Source organism: Polypterus senegalus, chromosome 1, assembly GCF_016835505.1.
Source record: "Polypterus senegalus isolate Bchr_013 chromosome 1, ASM1683550v1, whole genome shotgun sequence".
Lineage (NCBI taxonomy): Eukaryota > Metazoa > Chordata > Cladistia > Polypteriformes > Polypteridae > Polypterus > Polypterus senegalus.
The window spans coordinates 196,475,255-196,497,878 of record NC_053154.1 but is presented as its reverse complement, the minus strand read 5'-3'; the positions used below and the strand labels follow the sequence as shown (position 1 = coordinate 196,497,878).

At 38.7% G+C, this 22,624-nt stretch overlaps 1 protein-coding gene across 2 annotated transcripts in view; it reads right to left on the bottom strand.

Moving 5' to 3' along the window:
- The window catches only part of dis3l2 (DIS3 like 3'-5' exoribonuclease 2), a 516,063-nt gene that overhangs the window by 7,097 nt on the left and 486,342 nt on the right, over positions 1-22,624 (bottom strand). For both annotated transcript variants that reach the window (XM_039766315.1, XM_039766323.1), the window contains exons 17-20: positions 20,045-20,192; positions 19,006-19,136; positions 17,222-17,326; positions 14,354-14,455 (exon numbers count right to left, since the gene is read on the bottom strand). In XM_039766315.1, coding sequence (XP_039622249.1) covers positions 14,354-14,455; positions 17,222-17,326; positions 19,006-19,136; positions 20,045-20,192 — 486 coding nt within the window. The remainder of the gene's footprint in view (positions 1-14,353; positions 14,456-17,221; positions 17,327-19,005; positions 19,137-20,044; positions 20,193-22,624) is intronic.

Here is a 22,624-nt window from a genome sequence, read left to right as displayed (position 1 = left end):
CTTTTCTTTTTCCATCACCTTTTCTTGTAAGAAGCGATGACAAAGTTCCTCCGCAAGGTGAGCCATGAACACTCTTCTTTTTCTTCGGTAATGCAAGCTGATGTGCTGTCTGAGTGCCAGCATGCAATTACAACATAGTTGTCACCCACGGACAACCCATCCTTAACTTTAAAGAAAGAAAACATGTAGATAAAAGAGGTTTAAGACATCACTACTCTAGTATCCTGCTCGCAGCGCCAAATGTTTTACGATCGATTTTATAGAACAGTAGAAGAAAGTGTAAAAGAAAATATGGATAGTAAAGTCTGGATATGTATTGTCTTAAAAGCTTACTGAAAAAAATTAGAGATGTCAAAGGTGAATGTCCCAGGTGGCTTTTTGATTTAACAATTGGTGAAATGCATGAGTTACATCCTCTGACTTTTAAATAAAAGTGTCTCCTCTTCTGACGTTGCTTTTTTTGTTTTCATTGTATGTTCTTCAGTTTTGGTAAATTGGACAATCCATATTTATTTTAAAATTCCACGTGGGGTATTGGACCATGTAACGTTACACACATTTGATTGGCTGGCTGTCACTATGATGGATGTCTACATTCAATCTCCTTGATCTTTTTATGCATGTCCATCTCCCAAGCAATAAAGTAATCAACACAATTTTTGACCTGTCTATGTGTGTCCATTTCACAAGCCATAAAATAATCAATATGGCCTGAGGCATCATCCTGGTCTTTTGCTTCTTTGTTTTTAAAGTGAGGCATAATTCGGGAAGAGGAGATGCTTTGATGTTAATTATCTTCGTGTTACATTTTAAGGTGATACAATTCAGGAAGAGAAGACAATTTGATGTTAACTCTCATTGTAAAATGAAGTTCATCTTGTTTATGTGGGGTAAAATATATATATATATATATATATATATATATATATATATATATATATATATATATATATATATATATAAATTTTAAAATCCAGGACACTACACTGTTTAATACAGTGCACCAAATATCAAGTACTAAGACTAATGATTAGCTTCTGGAAAAAGGCTGCTACTATTTCTCCATGAGATGTGCCTAGAACTTGCCTGGAGTCCACCTGTGGCAAAATAATGCAATAAGACATTGTTTAAAAAGTCACATCCATTTGTATATAATGTCCTACAATTCACACTGCTTGTCAGGAAAAAAATAAAAATAAAAACACACCGTGAAATTCAAGGAACTTTCTGTAGACCTCTGTAATAAAATTGTTTTGTAGGCAAAGGTATAAATGTCAATTTATTTATATAGCACATTTAAAACAACATAGGAATGCTGTGTCCAAAGTGCTTTACAGTAAAAGAAGAAACAAACATACAATTAACATAAATAGAAATAAATTAAATGAACATGAATAAAATAAATAATAAATGTAAGATTACATAACTCCAATGAGGAAACCATCAGTACTACTGAAGGTCACTGAAAGCAAGTGAATAGAAATGAGTCTTTAATCTTGTTTTAAACAGTTAAATTGTAGACGACTCCTTTATGTAATGAGGTAAAGAGTTCCACAGGCGAGGACCCAGCAGCTGCAAAAGCCCTGTCCCACTTAGTTTTACACTTGGTACAAGGGACAACAAGAGACAACTGACCAGAAGATCTAAGCACTCTAGATGGCTGGTGTAAAGCACACAATTCAGATAAATAGCAAGCCCATGTAAAGATTTAAAAACTAGCAACAAGATTTTAAAATCAATTTGAAAACTGACAGGAAGACAGTGTAAAGAAGCTAATATTGGAGAAACAAAATCAGACTTTCTTGCCCCAACCAGAAAACGAGTGGCAGCATTCTGGACCAGCTGTAACCTGCGTATCAGGGATTTTCTAATCCCAGAATACAGCTAGTTGCAGTAATCAAGGCGAGAAAACATAAAAGCATGAGTACCTTTCTCAAGATCCCTAGAAGATAGAAAAGGCTTGATCTTTCCTAAAAGATGAAGCTGGGAAAAGCATCTCTTGACTACAGAATTAACCTGTTTCTCAAAAGAGAGGTTACTGTCAAAAATAACACCAAGATTTTAGACTTAAGGTTTGCAAAAGACAGAGAAAGAGCCGAGAAGTCCAAGACCAATTTGGGCTTTAGTTGATGGACCCACTATAAGCACCTCTGTTTTACTTTGATTCAAGAAAATTATTAGCCATCCAGGATCTTAGTTCAATAAAGACAGTTGTGCAGTTGATTCATTGCAGAGTTGCAGATGAGAATATAAACCCGTGTATCATCAGCATAGCAGTGAAAAGAAACATTAAATGTCCTAAAAATAACTCCAATAGGGTGAAGGTATATAGAGAATAAAATAGAACCCAAAATGGATCCCTGAGGAAAGCTACATTTAAGAGGAGCAGTAAACCAAAAAGAGGAATTTAAAGTCAGTGAAAAGTTTCTACCAATTAGATATGACCTGAACCAGTTAAGATCAGCCCCTTTAAGCCCAACAAGATGTTCAAGCCGCAACAGCAATATCTCATGGTCAATAGTGTCAAAGACAGCGGACAGGTCCAGGAGGACAAGGACTGCAGTGCCACCTGAGTCAGTAATAATAGAGATGTCATTGAATACTTTTAGGAGGGCCATCTCAACACCATGATAACGCCTAAAGCTAGATTGGTAGATCTCAAATAAATTATTGGCCTTAAGGTGATCAACCAATTGATTATAAATAATTCTTTCTACTATTTTAGCCAGAAATGACAATTGGGAAATCGGGTGAAAATTAGCTAAAACTCCCGGATCTAATTCTGCCTTTTTTTAGACAGGGACACACCGCAGCATGTTTAAAAAATGAGGGCACAACCCCCTCACTAATGGAACCATTGATAATGGCTAGTAAAGGTGGACACAAAACATCAAAGGCTTCCACTAAGAGGCATGGTGGTACAATATCAAGAGGACCGAGAGCTGGTTTAACACTAGAATTACCAGAGCCTACGAAAAAACTCGTAATTCCGTCCCACCTTAAATCGCTTCTTAAATCCCTTCACACCTCTCCAACGTCCTTTGTCTTCTAAATGTGCTGATAAAGAGAAGCTAGGAGCAGCCGGCTATTCCATCCCCCCACCAATTTAGAACGTGCACGAACTTCAGCTTGATTGAGTATCTGGGAGTGAAGTGGAGTTTTAGAGTGGAAATAATAGATCGTTATTTGGAACACACGCATTTCATGTCTGTTCCGTTTCTACAGTAATCTGTGTCAACACATTGTTAAAACAGAAACGTTTTTTATATTCTAGTAGTAGATGACAAAATGTAGGCATAAACTATATAATGTATGAAGCCTGAAGTCCAAATAGCAAAGAAACATTTTCACAAGAATAACACAATTGCACTTTCATTCAAAAATATAACTGCAGAAACAAAAAGCCGCCTTAACATGCAACATTGACAGCAGTTTATTGTAACTGCCTCTGTGGTTCAATAGACTCAGCCCCCGCTTGGGAATCAAGAGGTCACGAGTTCGATTCTGCGCCCCTCCGTTTTGAGAAGTAAACTGCTCTTAGTCTTACTGTTTTAGAATAAAAGCATACATTTGATTTCAGTCTTTAACAGCCGGTGCAATTTATGATCCTTGTAAAGGTTAGCTTTTATTTTTTTTTTTTTAAATTCACTTTTCATTCTCTCAGTTGCGTTCAGATCCCTGGGTGGGGTAGTATGTATCGTGATCGCGACTGAGAGAATAAATGTGAAAAAAAGCTACCTTTTACATGTACTACAAATTTACAGCGGCTGTTACAGATTCAAATCAAATGTATGTTTTTATCTATACTAATAAAAGGCAAAGCCCTCACTGACTGACTGACTCACTGACTCATCACTAATTCTCCAACTTGCAATGTAGGTAGAAGGCTGAAATTTGGCAGGCTCATTCCTTAGAGCTTCCTTACAAAAGTTGGGCAGGATTCATTTCAAAATTCTACGCATAATGGTCATAACTAGAAGCTATTTTTCTCCATTTACTGTAATGGAGTTGAGATCGAAAGCCGTAGGTGGCGGAGTTTCATGTGACATCATCACGCCTCCCACGTAATTACGCAGTACGTAGAAAACCAGGAAGAGCTCCAAAAGCGCTTAAGAAAACATGCATTATATAATTAAGAAGGCAGCGAAACAATTAGAAGCGGCGAGTGACATATAAAACCATATTCAGCGCTCACGGAACTGGCGCGTGCGCAGACAAAAGCAACAGTTCCAAAGAGTGCTGAACAAAACCGAATTACACTGCTACGCTCAAATAGATAAACCACACGCCGTGGCGCAATAGTAGAGGCTTCGCCTCTAGCGCCAACGTCCGAGGTTCGATTCCCGAGAGGGGATGCACCGAGTATATATGTACGCATTTTTATTCATTTTACCTTCGCATCCCCTTGGTTTGAGACATATGAAAAAATATGCGGTTAATGCAGAAAGACAGATCACCAATTGAAGCTTTATGAATAATGGATACTTTATTCGCGATCAATGATTGTTTTGGTAAAGCCATACTCAGTGTATTCATTAGATGAACGGTAAAAAAGTAAGAGCGAGGGGAGGGTAACTTATTGAGGCACGCAGGCAAAACCACAATAGCACACGGGCTCGATGTACTGTAGTGCGCGTCAACTCGATCTGAATTGCGCGATCACATTTGAAAAATATATCTTTTCAAGTTCTATTTAGTCCATATGTGTCAAACTCAAGGCCCACGGGCCACATCCGCCCGCGTAATTAAATCCGCCCGAGATCATTTTATATACTGTATTATTGTTATTAATGGCCCGGGGATATGAAGCGCTGGTAACACAATAAACTACAGATCCCATAACGCAGCGCTTCAGCTGCCTTGCCGAACACTTACCACGTTAATCAAGTCTAGCTTATGATGCTGCAAGTTACTGCGAAGCTAGCCCACACGATGCCGAAAAGAAAAGGTGATTCTGAGCATAGAGCCTTTAAAAACCGATGGGAGGCTGAGTATATGTTTACTGACATTGCCGGTAAACCCGTGTGTCTCATTTGTGGAGCTAATGTGGCTGTAATTGCAGAATTTAATCTAAGACGGCACAATGAGACAAAACATCAAGATAACCTGAAAGACCTGAATGCAATGCACAAGATACAGAAAGCAGAAGAGTTAAAGAAGAATCCACTTCAGCAGACGTTTTTACCCATGCAAAATCACAAAGTGATTTCAAGTGAAGCTACTTTTATGGGAGACACAAATGCACCAGTGCAACTTGCCCCACTTTCCCTGTTGCCAAGTAATGTTAAACCTAATCGGCACAACGGTGTTCCCAAATACGCACTTTGCTGATAAACTGAGCGCACTGCGCACTGAGTTTGCACGGCGCTTTGGTGACTTTGAAGAACAAAAAAAGAATTTTGAGTTGTTTCGCAACCCATTTGCCGTCGATGTGGAAACTGCACCTGTGCAGATTCAGATGGAGGTGATTGAGCTGCAGTGTAATGGCACACTGAAGGCAAAGTATGATACTGCAGGGCCCTCACAATTTATTCAGTCCATTCCCGCACAAATGCTCCAAGTCCGTCTACATGCGGCTCGAACCTTGTGCATGTTTGGTAGCACATATCTGTGTGAGAAGCTCTTCTCAGTCATGAAGACTAACAAAACAGCACACAGGAGTCGCCTCACTGATGAGCACCTGCAGTCCATCCTGACAATCTCCACAACACAGAACCTCACACCAAACATAAACGAACTTCTTGCCAAAAAAAGATGCCAGGCGTCCAGCTCTGATTAAATGACATATGAGCAAAGACAACTGAATGATTTGATTTGTTATTGCTAAAAAGAACAAATTTTATTTATATTTCCAGGTTTTGTTATGCACCATGTTCATATTTGAATTTGTATAATTTTGACAGGATATACTGTATTTTTATGGAGAGCAAAATCTTTTGGGATATTTAAAAGTTTATTTTTTATATAAAATTACATAAGAGTAAAGAAATTTTAATGTTTGTTCTTTTAACATTTACTTTATTTACTTTATTTCTAACTTGTATAATTTAGACAGGATATATTTTTATGGAGAGCAAAATATAATAAGTCATTTAAAGTTTGAGTTGATTTATTCCGGAATAATATTCTGTCGACTAAATAAAAATTCCTTCTATTTAAAATTTAAATAGAACTTGAACAGAAACATAATCATAATATCCACGCAGACTTGCACGTAAGAGCGGGAGTCATCCGTTTTAACAAACAGCGTATTGCACTGATACGAAATGGCCTGCCCATTTAATTATTTAGGAATGGATAAATAAATTAAGATTTTGTACAAATAATGTTTTTCATTTTTCTTCCTTCATGGATTCTGGCACCCCCAGCAACAGTTGCTCGCACCCCAAAGACTGTATATATATACTCAGCAAAAAAAGAAACGTCCTCTGACTTTCAACTGTTTTTACTTTCAGTAAACTTAATGCGTAAATATTTGTATGAACACTAAAAGAGTCAACACCATAAGACATAAACTAAAAATGTTTCACAATGTGTCCCTGAATGAAGGGAGGCTCAAAATCAAAAGTACAGTCAGTATCTGGTGTGGCCACCAGCTGCTTGAAGTACTGCAGTGCATCTCCTCCTCATGGACTGGACCAGATTTGTCAGTTTTTGCTGTGAGATGTTACCCCACTCTTCCACCAAGGCACCTGCAAGTTTCTGGACATTTCTGGGGGGAATGGCCCTAGCCATCGATCCAAATCGATCCCGCTCCAGGGTACAGGCCTCGGTGTAACGCTCATTCCTTCGACGATAAACATGAATCCGTCCATCACCCCTGGTGAGACAAAACCGTGACTCATCAGTGAAGAGCACTTTTTGCCACTCCTGTGTGGTCCAGCGAAGGTGGGTTTGTGCCCATAGGCGGCGTTGTTGCTGGTGATGTCTGGTAAGGACCTGCCTTACAACAGGCCTACAAGCCCTCAGTCCAGCCTCTCTCAGCCTATTGCGGACAGTCTGAGCACTGATGGAGGGATTGTGTGTTCCTGGTGTTACTCGGGCAGTTGTTGTGGCCATCCTGTACCTGTCACGCAGGTGTGATATTCGGATGTACTGTTCCTGTGCAGGTGTTGTTACACGTGGTCTTCCACTGCGAGGATGATCAGCTGTCCCTCCTGTCTCCCTGTAGCGCTGTCTTAGGCATCTCACAGTGCGGACATGGCAATTTATTGCCCTAGCCACATCAGCAGTCCTCATGCCTCCCTGCAGCATGCCTAATGCACATTCACGCAGATGAGCAGGGGCCCTGGGCATCTTTCTTTGGGTGTTTTTCACAGTCGGTAGACAAGTCTCTTTAGTGTCCTGCTTTTTAGAACTGTGACCTTAAATGCCTACTTTCTGTAAGCTGTTAAGGTCTTAATGACCATTCCACAGGTGCATGTTAATTAATTGATTATGGTTAATTGAACATGTATGGAAAACATTGTTTAAACCCTTTACAATGAAGATCTGTAAAGTTATTTGGATTTTTAAAACATTATTGTTGAAATACACAGTCCTGAAAAAGGGACGTTTCTTTTTTTGCTGAGTATATATATATATATATGTATTTAGGTGTATATATGTGTGTGTATGTATATGTATGTGTGTATATGTAGATATGTATATGTATATTTATGTGGATGTATATGTATATATGTATGTATATATATATATATATGTATGTATATATATATATATATATATGTATGTATATATATGTGTGTGTGTATATATATGTGTATATGTGTATATGTATATATGTATGGATATGTATATATATCTGTTTATATGTGTGTGGTGTGTACATATATATAGAAGATAGAGATAGAAGTAAAGCTAACCTCTCTCTCTCTCTCTCTCTCATTTCTCCTAGGGCACGAAGCAGAAAATGGCCGACAGTGGGGTAACTCGCGTTGAAATCGTAGTTGAGGAACTCCAGGCACTTGATGAACAGATTCAGAAACTCCTGTCCCGACGGAGATACCTGAGAAATCTGAAGGCCCGGCTGTTGGATAAACCGTCCTTGCCATCTGGAACCGGCGAAACATCAACCCCGTTGTGCCGAGTAGGAGCGACGCCGCTGCTGACCTCGGTGGATTTCAGCTATGCAGGCGGGGGTTCAAGGCCAGAGCACCTCCATCGGCACAGGCGAGCATTTTATCTCAGAACCGGTTTGACCCTCTCCGCGTCCCCATTTCGCCTTCAGCACCTGGTGATGTATTAGTGGTAGGTGATTCTATCGTTAGAAACCTTAATGTCGCATGCCCTAATGCAAAATCGTTTGTTTCTTGTTTTCCAGGTGCTCATGTCCGAGATGTAATGAGGCGTGCACCAGTAGTCTACGAGAAACACAAGGAGAGGGCAGTTGGATCAATCGTCTTGCATGCCGCGTAAACGATATAAGGCACCGACAATCAGAAATCCTGAAGGCTGACTTGCAGCTTTGATTAAAGACACGAAGGAGAGGACCCCATCGGCAAAGATCTTCGTTTGGTCCACTACCTCTCGTCAGACGATCCAACGAGTACTACAGTCGTCTGCTAGGATTGAACAACTGGCTACAGGGTTTCTGCAAGAAGAAGGATGTCGGTTTCATCAACAATTGGAATCTCTTTTGGAAAGGCGCGTCTCTTCAAGCGTGATGGCCTGCATCCGAACAGTTTCGCGCCGGGTCCTCTCCAAAACATATCGAAGGTAATTCGTTTTCTTGACTATCTATCTCTGCTCTTAACCCCTTCCGAAATAATACTGTTGTGCCAGGACATGATGAATGTTTAATAGAGTCTTCCGTTAAAGTGCACACATTAATACTGTAATAAGCAATCTCAATGCACGTAGAAAACCTAGGAAATACGGCATAAACTCCAATAATCTAATTAAAATCACTATTTTAGAGGAACAATGTATTAAAACTATAAAACAGATCACAGATTAAACAAAAATACACACAGAGCGCTAATAATAATAATTTAGTTCCTATTCCAAATATCAATAACGCACATAGTACTCATCTCTGCACCTCGAAACATTAAATATGGCACTATTAAATGTTAGAGCTTTAACTAACAAAACGTTTTTATCAACGATCTTATTAGTGATAAAAAATAGATCTTATTGCACTAAATGAAACATGGCTTAATTCAGACAGCGCAGTTTTAATCGAATCTGCCTCCGGATTACAGTTTTACTCATGCAAACCGCCAGGGAAAAGGGGGCGGATTGGCTAACATTTACTCGAGCGATTAAAATGTAAAGATGTCAGTTTTGGTAAGTTCAAGTCCTTTGAGTATCTCGCCGTTGTTATTCATGGAGATTCTCACGTTCTAGTACTATCCGTGTATAGACCTCCTAAATATAACGCGTCTTTTTGAGGAATTCTCTGACTTAATGTCAATTTTAATTACTAACTATGACACACTCCTAATAGTTGGCGACTTTAATTTTCATATAGATAATCAGTGTGATCTAAAAGTAAAAGAATTTATGAACCTCCTGGATTCTTTTGATTTGAGACAACTCATAAATCAGCCTACACATAAAGCAGGTCATACATTAGACTTAGTGATTACTAAAGGACTGAAAGTTGATATAAAACAGATCATTGATATTGGTCTATCAGACCATTTTCTTCTACTTTTAATATAGAAATAATGATAAAAACACTCATGAGAAGCATATTGTTAAAAATTTGACTCGCAGCAGCTTTAAAACTTACAAACATTTTAAGCAATCAGTCCGTTTATAGTGCCAGCTATAATAGCGAGGACAATGTAAATAGTAAGGTGGAAAGATTTAATTCTAAAGTGAGAGCTGCTGTTGACATAGTTGCACCTGAAAAGACAGTGAAAAAATCTTCTAGCATTGTTATACCATGGAAGACCCAAAGAGTGTCTGATTTAAAGAGAACATGCCGTAGAGCTGAGCGTCAATGGAGGAAGACTAAACTTACTATCCACCATGAAATATTAAAAGTCAAAATAACAGAATACAATAACACTGTCTGTCTTGAGAGACGCTGCTATTTCTCAAGATTATAAATAACAATGCTAGTAATCCCAGAGTCTTATTTTCTACAATTGATCGCCTACTAAACCCAGGTAGCTCAAAGGAATGCCTCCTAAGTGCTTCCAGTGAAACCTGTGAGGCTGTCGCTGTATTTTCAATCAAAAATTAATGATATTAGAAATAACATAGTATATCTCCCCAACACTAAGGATCCTCCTAAACCCCAGCATCCTGTTATAAACAAATTAAACTCTTTCACTAGGATAGATTTACCTGATTTAAAAAAATAATCTCTCAATTAAAACCCTCCACCTCGTCCTTGACCCGATACCAACAAGGTTTTTCAAAGAAGTATCAGGCGTGCTAATTGATAATGTTCTGACATAGTAAATTCGTCACTAGATACTGGGGTCTTCCCAGACTGTCTTAAGACTGCTGTAGTTAAACCCCTACTTAAGAAACATAATCTTGACCCTCAGCTCTTGAAAATTTTAGACCCATCTCTAACCTGCCTTCTTAAGTAAAGTTCTGAGAAGGCAGTCATTATGCAGTTAAATGACCACCTAAATAAACATGCTATTCTTGATAAATTTCAGTCAGGTTTTAGAACAAATCACAGCACAGAAACTGCACTCGTTAAAGTAGTAAATGACTTGGGGTAAATGCAGACAGAGGCCATTTATCTGTTCTCATCCTCTTAGATCTGAGTGCTGCATTTGTCACCATTGATCAGCAACATTCTTAGAAATCGCCTTAGTCAATGGGTGGGCCTCTCTGGCAGTGTCTTAAATTGGTTTGAATCCTACCTGACAGGGAGAAAATTTTTGTTAGTTGTGGGAATTACAACTCGAAGACACATGATATCCAATATGGTGTTCCACAAGGCTCTATCCTGGGTCCGCTGTTATTCTCAATCTACATGCTTCCGTTAGGTCAGATTATCTCAGGGCACAACGTGAGCTACCACAGCTATGCTGATGACACACAGCTGTACTTATCAATAGCACCTGATGACCCTGATTCTATTGATTCACTAACACAATGTCTGACTAGTATCTCAGAATGGATGAATAGTAATTTTCTCAAGTTAAATAAAGAGAAAACTGAAATTTTAGTGATCAGCAATAATGGATACAATGAGGCTATTAGAAATAAACTGGATACATTAGGATTAAAAGTCAAGACGGAGGTAAAAAGCTTAGGGGTGATTGTTGACTGTAATCTGAATTTTAAATCACATATTAATCAGATCATTAGGACAGCATTTTTCACTTAAGAAACATAAGTAAAGTTAGACCTCTTATATCACTGAAAGATGCTGAGAAATTAGTTCACGCGTTTGTTTTCAGTCGACTAGATTACTGTAACGCACTCCTCTCAGGACTACCCAAAAAGATATAAATCGTTTGCAACTAGTGCAGAATGCAGCTGCTAGAATCCTAACTAGGAAAAGAAAATCAAACACATTTCTCCAGTTTTGATGTCACTACACTGGTTACCTGTGTCATTCAGAATTGACTTTAAAATTCTGCTTATGGTTTATAAAGCCTTAAATAATCTCGCCCATCTTATATATCGGAATGTCTGACACCTTATATTCCAAATCGTAACCTCAGATCCTCAAATGAGTGTCTCCTTAGAATTCCAAGAACAAAACTTAAAAGAAGTGGTGAGGCGGCCTTCTGCTGCTATGCACCTAAAATCTGGAATAGCCTGCCAATAGGAATTCGCCAGGCTGATACAGTAGAGCACTTTAAAACACTGCTGAAAACACATTACTTTAACATGGCCTTTTATAACTTCATTTTAATCTTAATTTAACTTAATCCTGATACTCTGTATGTTCAATTCATCATAATAACTATTCATGGTGGCTCTAAAATCGTACTGACCCCTACTCTCTTTTCTGTTTCTTTTTCCGGTTTCTTTGTGGTGGTGGCCTGCCACCTCCACCTACTCAAAGCTTCATGATGCTCCAACAATGATGGACGGATTAAAAGGCAGAAGTCTACGTGACCATCATCATCATCAAGCCCTTCCGTGAGAACCCTAAATCCAAAGAGGACTGTTTCATTTATGTTAGGTAGAATGCCCAGAGGGACTGGGCGGTCTCATGGTCTGGAATCCCTACAGATTTTATTTTTCTCCAGCCGTCTGGAGTTTTTGTTTTTCTGTCCCCTGGCCATTGAACCTTACTCTTATTCGATGTTAATGTTGATTTATTTTGTTTTATAATTGTGTCTTTCATTTTTCTATTCTTTAATATTTAAACCACTTTGAGCTACTGTTTGTATGAAAATGTGCTATATAAATAAATGTTGTGTATATATATATGTGTATATATATATATATATATATATATATATGACAGCAACACTCATCACTCACAACAATGACAAAACAATTACATTGTCAATCATGTTACGTTATTATTAAAATGTTTCCTTTTCTTTTTCATTACTTCTTTAACACACTACTTCTCCGCTGCGAAGCGCGGGTATTTTGCTAGTTGCATAATATTAACCATAAGAGCAACTCACTACTCAAAACGGTAAATATATGAGGTAGTCAGGATCGAACCGGGGGACTCGATTACAAGTCAGCAATTCTTATCACTACACCATGGAAGCTGCTGCATCATCCTTGTACCTGTTGTGAAAGTGTTTATTTGATGTTTGGACTTCAGGCTTCACACATTATACAGTTTATGTCTACATTTTGTCATTTATTACTAAAACATGAAAAACGTTTCTGTTTTAACAATGTGTTTACATAGATTATTGTAGAAATGGAACACACATGAAATGTGTTCCAAATAATGATCTATTATTTCCCTATACAATTCTAGGTACCTGACTTGTAGATAATCAAGGCTTGAGCTGGGAGAACTTTGTGCCTGTTCTGCGGTGGTGGGGGGATGGAATAGTAGGCTGCTTGCTGCTTGTCTTGACTAACACATTTATAAAGACAACAGACGCGGATGGAGAGGTGCGATGGGATTTAAGGTGGGCCGGGTTTACAAGCTTTTTCGTAGGCTTTGGTAATTCTAGTGATAACTTGCACTCCAGTACCTCCTTCCTATTTTGTGCCTCTGCAGCTCACATTTTCGAAGACTTCTCAGCTGCATAAGAAGCTTTCCTGCAAACACACTCATCCCTTTGACTGCAATGTGTCCCACAGCCATACCTTGGCGTCCATGGACAGCGTACGGACAGCTTACGGAGCAAATGGTTGCCCCCACTCCATTGCACTGATCAACAGGCAGCGACCCTAGCTCTTGGGCCATCACTACTCCTCACAAGGCCTCTTCCCAACTTGCCATGCCTCCTCACTGGTGCTCCTGCTGTGCACCATGTTATCTGGATTTTCCTCGCTTTCCTTTTCTACTTTGCAGCTGCAGGTGCTCCACCTAACCCACAGAATGTCAATTAGGAACAGCTGAGCTGACTGTACTTGCAAGTAACAAGTGATCAACGTGCTTCCCCCTTTGAACTCCTTGTGACCATGCAGCTGACCCCCAACAAGCTTGAACCGAGCCACACTATATTTAATAAAACCACACAATGTTATGGACCCCATGATGCACTGCATAATAGTTCCACTCAAGGAAATAGCAAACTGGACCTGCTCTGTTCAAATGTTAAAGATGCCCTTAAGTGTAAACTATTGGCTCCCTTGGGCAGACTTGGCTACAACCTGATTCATCATATTCCCAGCTACAAGAATGTTATTAGACAGCAACCTGTTACCAACAGAATAGTGAGGAAATAGAGTATGGAATTAATCTGAATGTCTGCTTCCAAATGTCAGACAGGGAAATGATGTGGGAGTCCTATGGGGATGATAACAAGGCACTTAGTCACAGCATCACAAACTATATTAACTTCTGTGTTGACACAGTGGTACCCACAAAAACAGTGCATTGCTTTCCAAACAAGAAGCCCTGGAAAACAAAGGAGCTAAAACATCTCCTGAAAAAGAAAGAGAGAACATGCAAATCCGCAGAACTAAAAGGATGATGTTTTTTGATTTGTCCAGTGCCTCCTGATTCTGATTTCAGTTTTGAGTCTGTTAAGAATGACACAATTGAGGTACTGGAATGCTGAGAAACAGGCTCATAATTGTGTTGTGTTGTGGAAGATGTGTTCAATGTTGCTTCTCCCTATATCATTAAATACACTGTAGAAATCTTTTTTTTTTCCTATGAAAGACAATGAATTGGGATAAACAAAGAACCTCATCAAACATCTGAAGGGACCTGGACTTTTTAAACACTCAAAGAAAAGTTTTGTGAAGAAGAGAAGAACCAAATACTCATACTGACCTGCAACAAAGGATCCTCTTCTGGGTCTTCAGGCAACCAGATAAGCTTCATTTCTGGCTTTTTCCCTACTTTGCGGAAAGTGAAGTCTTGCAGAGGTAAGGCCTGCAACAATAAAGCACCATCAATCTGAAAGGCAGTGTCTGCTTTTTGAAGCCATATGCCTTTTTACAATAGGAAACTTGGTTAATAGAGAACTTCATTCCAGGTATTTATGCTTTGTATTAGCCTGAATCAAAAGATAGCCCATAAAGCAATAGACTCAGAAGGTCAAACAGATATGGTAATTAATGTTTACTCAAAAAAGCTACACAGCTCACCAGCAAGAGTCCTCAACAGATATAAAAAAAAATCTCTAACAACTTTTAGGTGTACAGCAAATTCAAACCATTAGTATAGAGCAAAAACCAAAGTGATCCCTTATCACTGCATACTGGTCTCCAAGAGCCTGGTGAAGCACTCTGCAGGTTACTATAAGGAGAAAAATTTCACATATTAGCATTGTGACAGTACACTTATTTTGAAGGAAACCTTTAGTGAGTTGTATGAATGTTGCTATTTCTCTCCGTCTCCTCTACTGTAGAACTGGGTACTTCAGAGTTCAAACAAGTCACAATGCTGACTTGGAGCATCTGCATCTTATCAGTTGATTTATCAGATTGTAAATAACATTGTTTTTTTCTGCCACCCTTGCACATTTTATGTTTTTTATTACCAAAGAGAGTTTATGGTGTAAGGTTGTTTGTCATCATATAATGTAGCACTGAACAAGGTTCAGTAAGAATGTTAGTAAATATTATCTCGCTGTCTCTCTAGTGTTATGCTCACCACTTTATTATGTTTCACATTGTGGTCCCCGGCCGGGACACCCAGGATGACGAGAAGAGGGCTTGTGCCTCCTCCAGACCGCGAGGGGGCGTCCGTCTTGGTTACGTTGGGGGCCTCGGGTACAGGGCTTGGAAGCCCAGCCCTGTAGGGACCCGTGGCCACCGCCAGGCGGCGCCCCAGTGCCTGATTATCCTGGGAGCCCGGCACTTGCTGGGGGAAGACGACAGGGGACACCCCGACGGCTTCCGGGTGCGCAGCCGGCACTTCCACCACACGGGGGTGTGTCCGCGGGAGATTGCCGGGAAGCAGCTGGAGCCCATCCGGGTTCCTATAAAAGGAGCTGGAGTGAGGACTGGAGGCGGCCAGGAGAAAGAGAGGCACAGGACTGTGTGGCCTGGACATTGGGGGGATCGGTGCAAGAGGCACTGGGGTTTGTGAGCACGGTAGACTTTGTAAATAATGTAAATAAACGGTGTGTTGGGTGAAACTATGTTGTCCGTCTGTGTGTGTCCGGGCCAAAGTTCACAACGTATAGTCTGAACTGCCCAGATTGTCATGGGTTCGGCTTTTATAAAGAAGTGGCAGCACTTCCTGGTCAATGCCTTGCTCCAGGAACCTTCTCATTTCATACTGCAGCTGTAAAGGTCTACTTTTTTTTTTATTTTTTAAACACCTAGCATCTACACATTGTCTTACTGTTGGTGAATAAGTAATGACAAAATAACATCTGCTAAACAAATGTTGTCACCTAAAATTACTCTGCTTATTACTGATTACTAGGAACTGTATGTCTTGATATTTAAAACCACATAACTAGAAAAGGGAATATACTTAAATGTCAGTAAATATTTTTTTAATAACTTGCAGGAAATTAAAACATTCTCTGTAATCTCTACTACAGAAAACTAACATAAGAAGGAACACAGTCTGCCTTCCAAATAACATGAAATTAAATCAAATAATTACCTTAAATAAATACATTGATTATAAAAGTGTTCATTAAAAGGTACTGTTGCGGTGTATGAAAACAACAATAATCGATCCATCACATTTTTTTCTTGTTGAAAGCAAAGCAAATGAAGCCTTAACTTCTTAATTTACATTAATTCTCACTGCAATGCATTCAAAAGACTGGTAAGAAGGGACTCACAAGGCCCGCCACAAAATCAAATATGTTGGGGCAGTACAGTCTCCATAGCTGCCTAGCAGTTCGTCATTTGATTGCACTTAGCAGCAACGAGACCTGCTGCTGCTTGCTTCACTGCCATTATTCCGAGGAATCAAAAAATAACCCTGCCACAAATAAAACACAAGAATAATAAGCAGAGTCATGCTATCAAAAATTGCTTAAACTGTGAAATGGAAAGATATAAAAAGACAAAGGGAACTGACAGAGATTATTCTGGACTCAAGCGTTTTTTGGCACAAGCCTTCTTTGACGTCAATCTGGCAAAACTGATTCTTCCACCATGACAATACACCCTTCACTGTGTGCTGACCTGTGTTGAGCTTCCAACCTTCAAGCACATTTCAGTGCATCCATGGCCACCATGCTCACCAGATTTTCCTCCTCCCTAACCTGAAGAATCACCTAAATGGAAACTGTTCTCAAATGACTGAAAACATTAAAGGGGCTGTGAATGATGTACTGAGAGACCTTACAGAACCGAACTTCCAAACATGCTTCCAAGGAAGGGACAGAATGTCACTGCTGAAGGAAGCTACCATAAACATGTAATAATTTTATTAATAAATGCTATTTTATAAAAGTAATATAATTGTTGTTTTTGTTTATATAGCCTGTTTTTTAATCTAGATTGTGTATGAAACATTTAAACAAAAAAAAAAAAAAAAGAAAACATGAAGGAGGAGAGTAAATAAACAAAGGCTGGTATTAATTTGCACCAATCAAGTGCTGTTAGGAGTAACAGACACTTGTCCTTCTGGCAGTCATGTTGGTTAGGAAGTCAGCGAAGGTCTGTTTCTCTTCCTAAACTACTCCATTTTGGTGTAATTATCACTGTGAACCTCAAGTGTACTCACATTGCAGTAGATTCGCTTCTGCACACCATACTTTAGCACCAGCACATCAAACGACTTGTCCATGACTCCCATCACCATGGCTTCAGACTCCAATGGTCCACACTCCTGTCACAGAGAGAGCATGTCCTTCATGTCCCACAAACCCACATTTGCCATGAAGTAACAATATTTTAATCTGACTTAGTTTTAGGCAACTATCCTATATAAGAAAAAAAAAAAAAGAATTAAAACACCTTGGTTGTTATCACTTGTTTCTATTAGGTTTGTGTCTTGTCAATTCTTTCCTGAAGTTGAATCCTAATTCTGAAATATCAGATTTGAATGTTACTTTGATGTGAAAATGGACAAAGGAATATACCTGTAGTACTTTATTTGAATACTTTTTAAGAACATTAGAACAACATGGACAGGAATAGGCCATTTGTCCAAATGAAACTTACCAATCTTATGCATCTATTTTCTCCAAACGTTTCTTGACATTTTCTTGGATAGGATTTTTCCCTACTATATCTTTGAGAATCTATCCTATTAAATGAGTTAACTAAGGAAGAGTATGCAAAGACCTATCAGGTCGTCTTTAGGACATACTCTGCAAAAAAGAAACAAACAACTTGATGTAGGCTGACATACAACCCTATAATCTAGAAGGACTATCTTGACAAGGTACACTACATTTGTTACAAAAATGGGAATTAATGCAACAACAAATCCAATTAATATAATGTAGTGTATTCTGGCAAATACTGTATTTTATATCATTTTCTGCTTTCAGATAATTAATTAAATGAATACTTCTTTAACACTAACATCTGTTCAGACTAAATTTGGGAGTTTACTTGTAATATGCACATGTGCGAGAAACAGGCTAAAATGATGAAGGCATACATGCAATATACAAAAAAACATGTTGACTTTGTTGATTCTTAGGGTATGCAAGTTACAAGTAATATGCCACTATACATATATACTGTAACTACCCACAAGAATGTGTGTCAGCAAGTTTCTGAACTGTAAGTTTAAAATGAATGCAATTTTGAAGCAATTAAGTAAACTCTTACCAAAACTTCATCTTTGAAATAAAAAGTAAAAAATAGCATGCACTACTGTGTGCTAAAAGATGGGATAATCCAGATAGTCAGAGTGATTAGACAAACATACCCAAAGCTCCAAGGTTCATGACACAATAAGATACAAGATATTTATAACTAAATCAAGAATTAAAAGCACAAATTAGCCCCTGAATAATAAATTACAACAACAATTGGCTATTAGGTCTTGTAAAAGGTGATGACAGAAGCGGCTGTGAAAACAGACACAGTATTAGGGAGAAACTGACAAACAGGAATTGGCAACACCAACTCTCAGCAGCTAAGCACAAGCAGAATGCTGAACTTGGGCCACTCAAATACTCAAGCTGCGTCAAGCCCAAAAGTAGGCTGATGGTAGGAGCTCTTCTTTGCACCATGTTAATCTTACTCATATATTTGTAAATATAAACAGAATTAAAAACTTTACTAAATGGAAATAAGTGTATTTTTTTAATGAGCAAACTGAATAAATATATGGGTAAGATGCCAAATTAAGTGCTTACAGTATGTCTGCCATTTATGTTAAAGAAACCTCAAAAACTGACATGCAAATCAAAAGCCCAGTACAGGCCATTTGTATGCACTTACTGATCAATGTCTGGATTTGTTCAGCATTTAATTAAATTGTCACTTTGTTTCCGAAGAAATTACAATCAACAAATTCTGAATCAAACACTCCATTCCACCAATAGCTACCTTTACAAACACTGAAAAGAACAGCTCTGTGCTCAGCTCCTGAACTCGCTTGGATGCTGTTTTCTTATCATTGCAGTGAGATGCCTGCTTCTGTATGTCTTCTAAGGGCAATATTAAGTCATGGCCACATCCTGTTGGGGAATGGGAGGGGTGGGAACAAGTGAAATTCAGCATTAGGAATGTCAAGAAATACAATCACACATCAAAAAAAAAGTGCTGTCTTTTTACTATCTGCCAAACACAGCCCGAAACTGTCAACAAAAAAAGCACATCAAGAATGTTGTGCTGTCTTGTTGGTGAGCCTTCCCTTCGCCATCACTCTTTATTGTACATGCTGGACGAGACATCAGGCTTATGGCCAGTGTGACATCCTGACATGTGAGACATGATGAACCATCACTATTTTAACCCCTTCTTATACCAGTGTATGATTATGTCAGCGATTTTATTACTCTGTTGTCCACCTTCTCTGTAAAACAGTTAAGCAGTCTTAATAGTTCCTATATACCCTGACTTTCTAGTTTATGCACCCTTTTTTGCAATTTCCTTTACAATGATTTTTGTTGTTTTCTCTCTGATGACAGAAAAGTATAGATTTAAATAATAACAACAAAAAATACATAAAGGATTTTATAAGTTAGACCGTTTTCATATAACTTTGTGTTAAAAACATCACTATCTTTTAGGCTTATTTGAAATTATTTTCCTTTTAACTATAAATACTTACAAGATCTTTACTTGCCAAACCCTCTTTAGCTCCACCAAAAAGCCACTGGATTACACTGAGCATCTAAGGCTGAGCCCAGGGGCAAGAAAAGAAGCAAGTAGGACAAAGGGGACAACCTTCAAATCCCTGCACATCATTTGTGGCCTGGAGGTTAAGGTGTTAGATTAGGAATTTTCAAATCTCACTTGGGTTTGCTCTCTATGTCTGCCCTTACTATTTCAGGGTACTAAATGAATAACATTAGGTTTGCATAGAAATCATTTTTTCTTGTGTTTACCTCTCAGTGAACAGAGATGAAGTAATTGTACATACCTAAGGATGCTGCCAGCAGCCGGTGAACAATAACATCTGCATAGCGTCTGATGGGGGAGGTGAAGTGAGTATAGAGTGGCACATTCAATGCATAATGTCTGAAACATGACTTATCTGGCTGAGCTCCAGCACAAAAGTACAGTGCCATCTGGAACACAATAAAAACAAAGTGCTTTTCAGCAGGAGTTTACATAGTCAGCGCTACCGGTCAGGTCTCTGAAAAACTCACAAGAACAGAAACCCAAAAACGTCAGAATCCTTATGAATTAAGGCTGACGATCTGTCCAGGCATCACTGGCAATGCAACTGGAACTGGTCCAGTTAGCTAAGTTCCTGCATAAAAACATGGTAAAGTGTCAGGAAAGGCACAGTCATTATCACACAATGCATTATGGAAGGAAGACAGAATTTTTAATTTTACAGTTGCTAAATAAGGAGTATGAGATGCTTTGAAAGCAGCACAGTGGTAGAGAGGAAGTTAGTATTCTTGTTGTGCAGCTAATTCTCCAGACATTTCTGTTTTACTCCAACTCAAAGGCATGCACATTGTATTTACTGTTTACTTTAAATGAGAACATTATGAGTTAGTGTGGGGGTGTATGTAGTCTTGCATTCTCATTCAATAATCATGTCTTGCTCCACATGTCTGAGGACAACCTTTTATAAAGTGTGCAGTGTGAATAGCATCGAAGTCCTGCGCTGCAAAGATAACACCCACAGGGCTTCCTCCTAAAGCACCTGTCCCCAATTCCCCAGTCTGTGCTTTTTAAAGCACCTGTCGCGGTTTATGGGAGAAAACAGAAGAAACTGAACAAAAGACATGACACTGAGAGAAAACAAAAAGCTAAATTTGCTGCTTCAGGAGATCAGTAGCTCAAGGTAACTGAAGCTTAATAATTTTAATAAGTGCTGCAACAGAAGAAACAACTACTTGGCTCCACTCATTTGAGAAGTGCTTCTGTCTGCTATGATAGCTTTCTGTCATTCTGACTATTACATCACTATATAGCATAACAGCAAACAGAGTTTAGATAAACATTGTGGTCTATGGATATACTATGCTGCAGCTATTTTGTCATAGCATGTTTGTATTTCCAATTAAATGGTAATGTTCAATTTCTTTAGTTGTTTCTTTAGATCTGCAGTCAGAAGGTGAACGTTGTGCACCCTCATCTGTGCATCTTTTGATTTTGTTTGGTGGATTGATTGATTTTAGTTTGTTGAGTACTGAAATCTGCATCTCTTGTGACTCTTCGTTATCAGCTCTCTTAATGACAGACCTTTTGATACACTGTTTATTTAAAATGCATATTTTATAATTCATGTTTTCATAAACACACATAGCTGTCAGTTCTTTCAAGCATAGATCAACTCCTATGCTATCATCATAACACTGAAAAACAGAGAGAGCACACACAGCACCTGCAACAACGTATCATTCATGTTTGATGTCTTCAAATGCCAATGTATAATCTAAGTGACGTGAAAGGTTTCTCCTTTGCAAAATGTTATGTTTATTTTTAACATGAGCATATTTGTATGTTTAATGGGGGTCTTTTTAGGAGTATAGTTTATTGTAATTAGAAGCTTGCTTTCTGCTGGACCAGGTTAATGAGAGTACCACAGCTCTTTGTAGTTTAAAATCACAGACCCTACTTTGGGCAACACCTTCATGAGGTGTTGGATTGGTTTAGAAATGTGATACTCACTGAGCCGTCCAATGATTCCCACCCCGTTTTAAACATAATTCACTCATTGTTGTCTCCACATATATACAGAATATTGTACTCCTGGCTCAGTAAGACTAGGGTGTATAAAACCGTGATTTGTGATGAAGTAACAAAAAATTCCAGAACTTTACCTGTAACCTTGTACCTGTAATGGAAAAAGTGAGCCCAGTAACTAGACAGACGGATGAACAGTTTGTAATGTGAGACAGGATAGACCACCTTAAGACAACACAATACCACTAACTCTTTTTCAACAAATATTACTCAATGAGGTGTCAAGACAACAAGCCACACTGGCTCAAAAGCTAAAACTCAGACCAAGAACTGATTTGGGCAATCAACTTACTGATAATATTCAAAATCTGAAAAAAAACCAAACTTAATATATGCAGTTTTGGGAGTTCAGTCAAATGGCTTAGAAGGAAGACAATAAAACCTGATGGTGGAATGGGGACGTACAGGGAAGTATACAGTGATCCCTCGCTATATCGCGCTTCAACTTTCGTGGCTTCACTCCATCGTGGATTTTAAATGTAAACATATCTAAATATATATCACAGATTTTTCGCTGGTTCGCGGATTTCTGCGGACAATGTCTCTTTTAATTTATGGTACATGCTTCCTCAGTTTGTTTGCCCAGTTGATTTCATACAAGGGACACTATTGGCGGATGGCTTAGAAGCTACCCAATCAGAGCATGTATTACGTATTAACTGAAACTCGTCAATGATATAGGATATGCTTCCTGCGCGGTGCTCAATTGTTTGCTTTTCTCTGTCTCTCTCAATCTCTCTGAGCCTGACGGAGAGGGTGTGAGCAGAGGGGCTGTTTGCCTATAGGAAAAGGATTC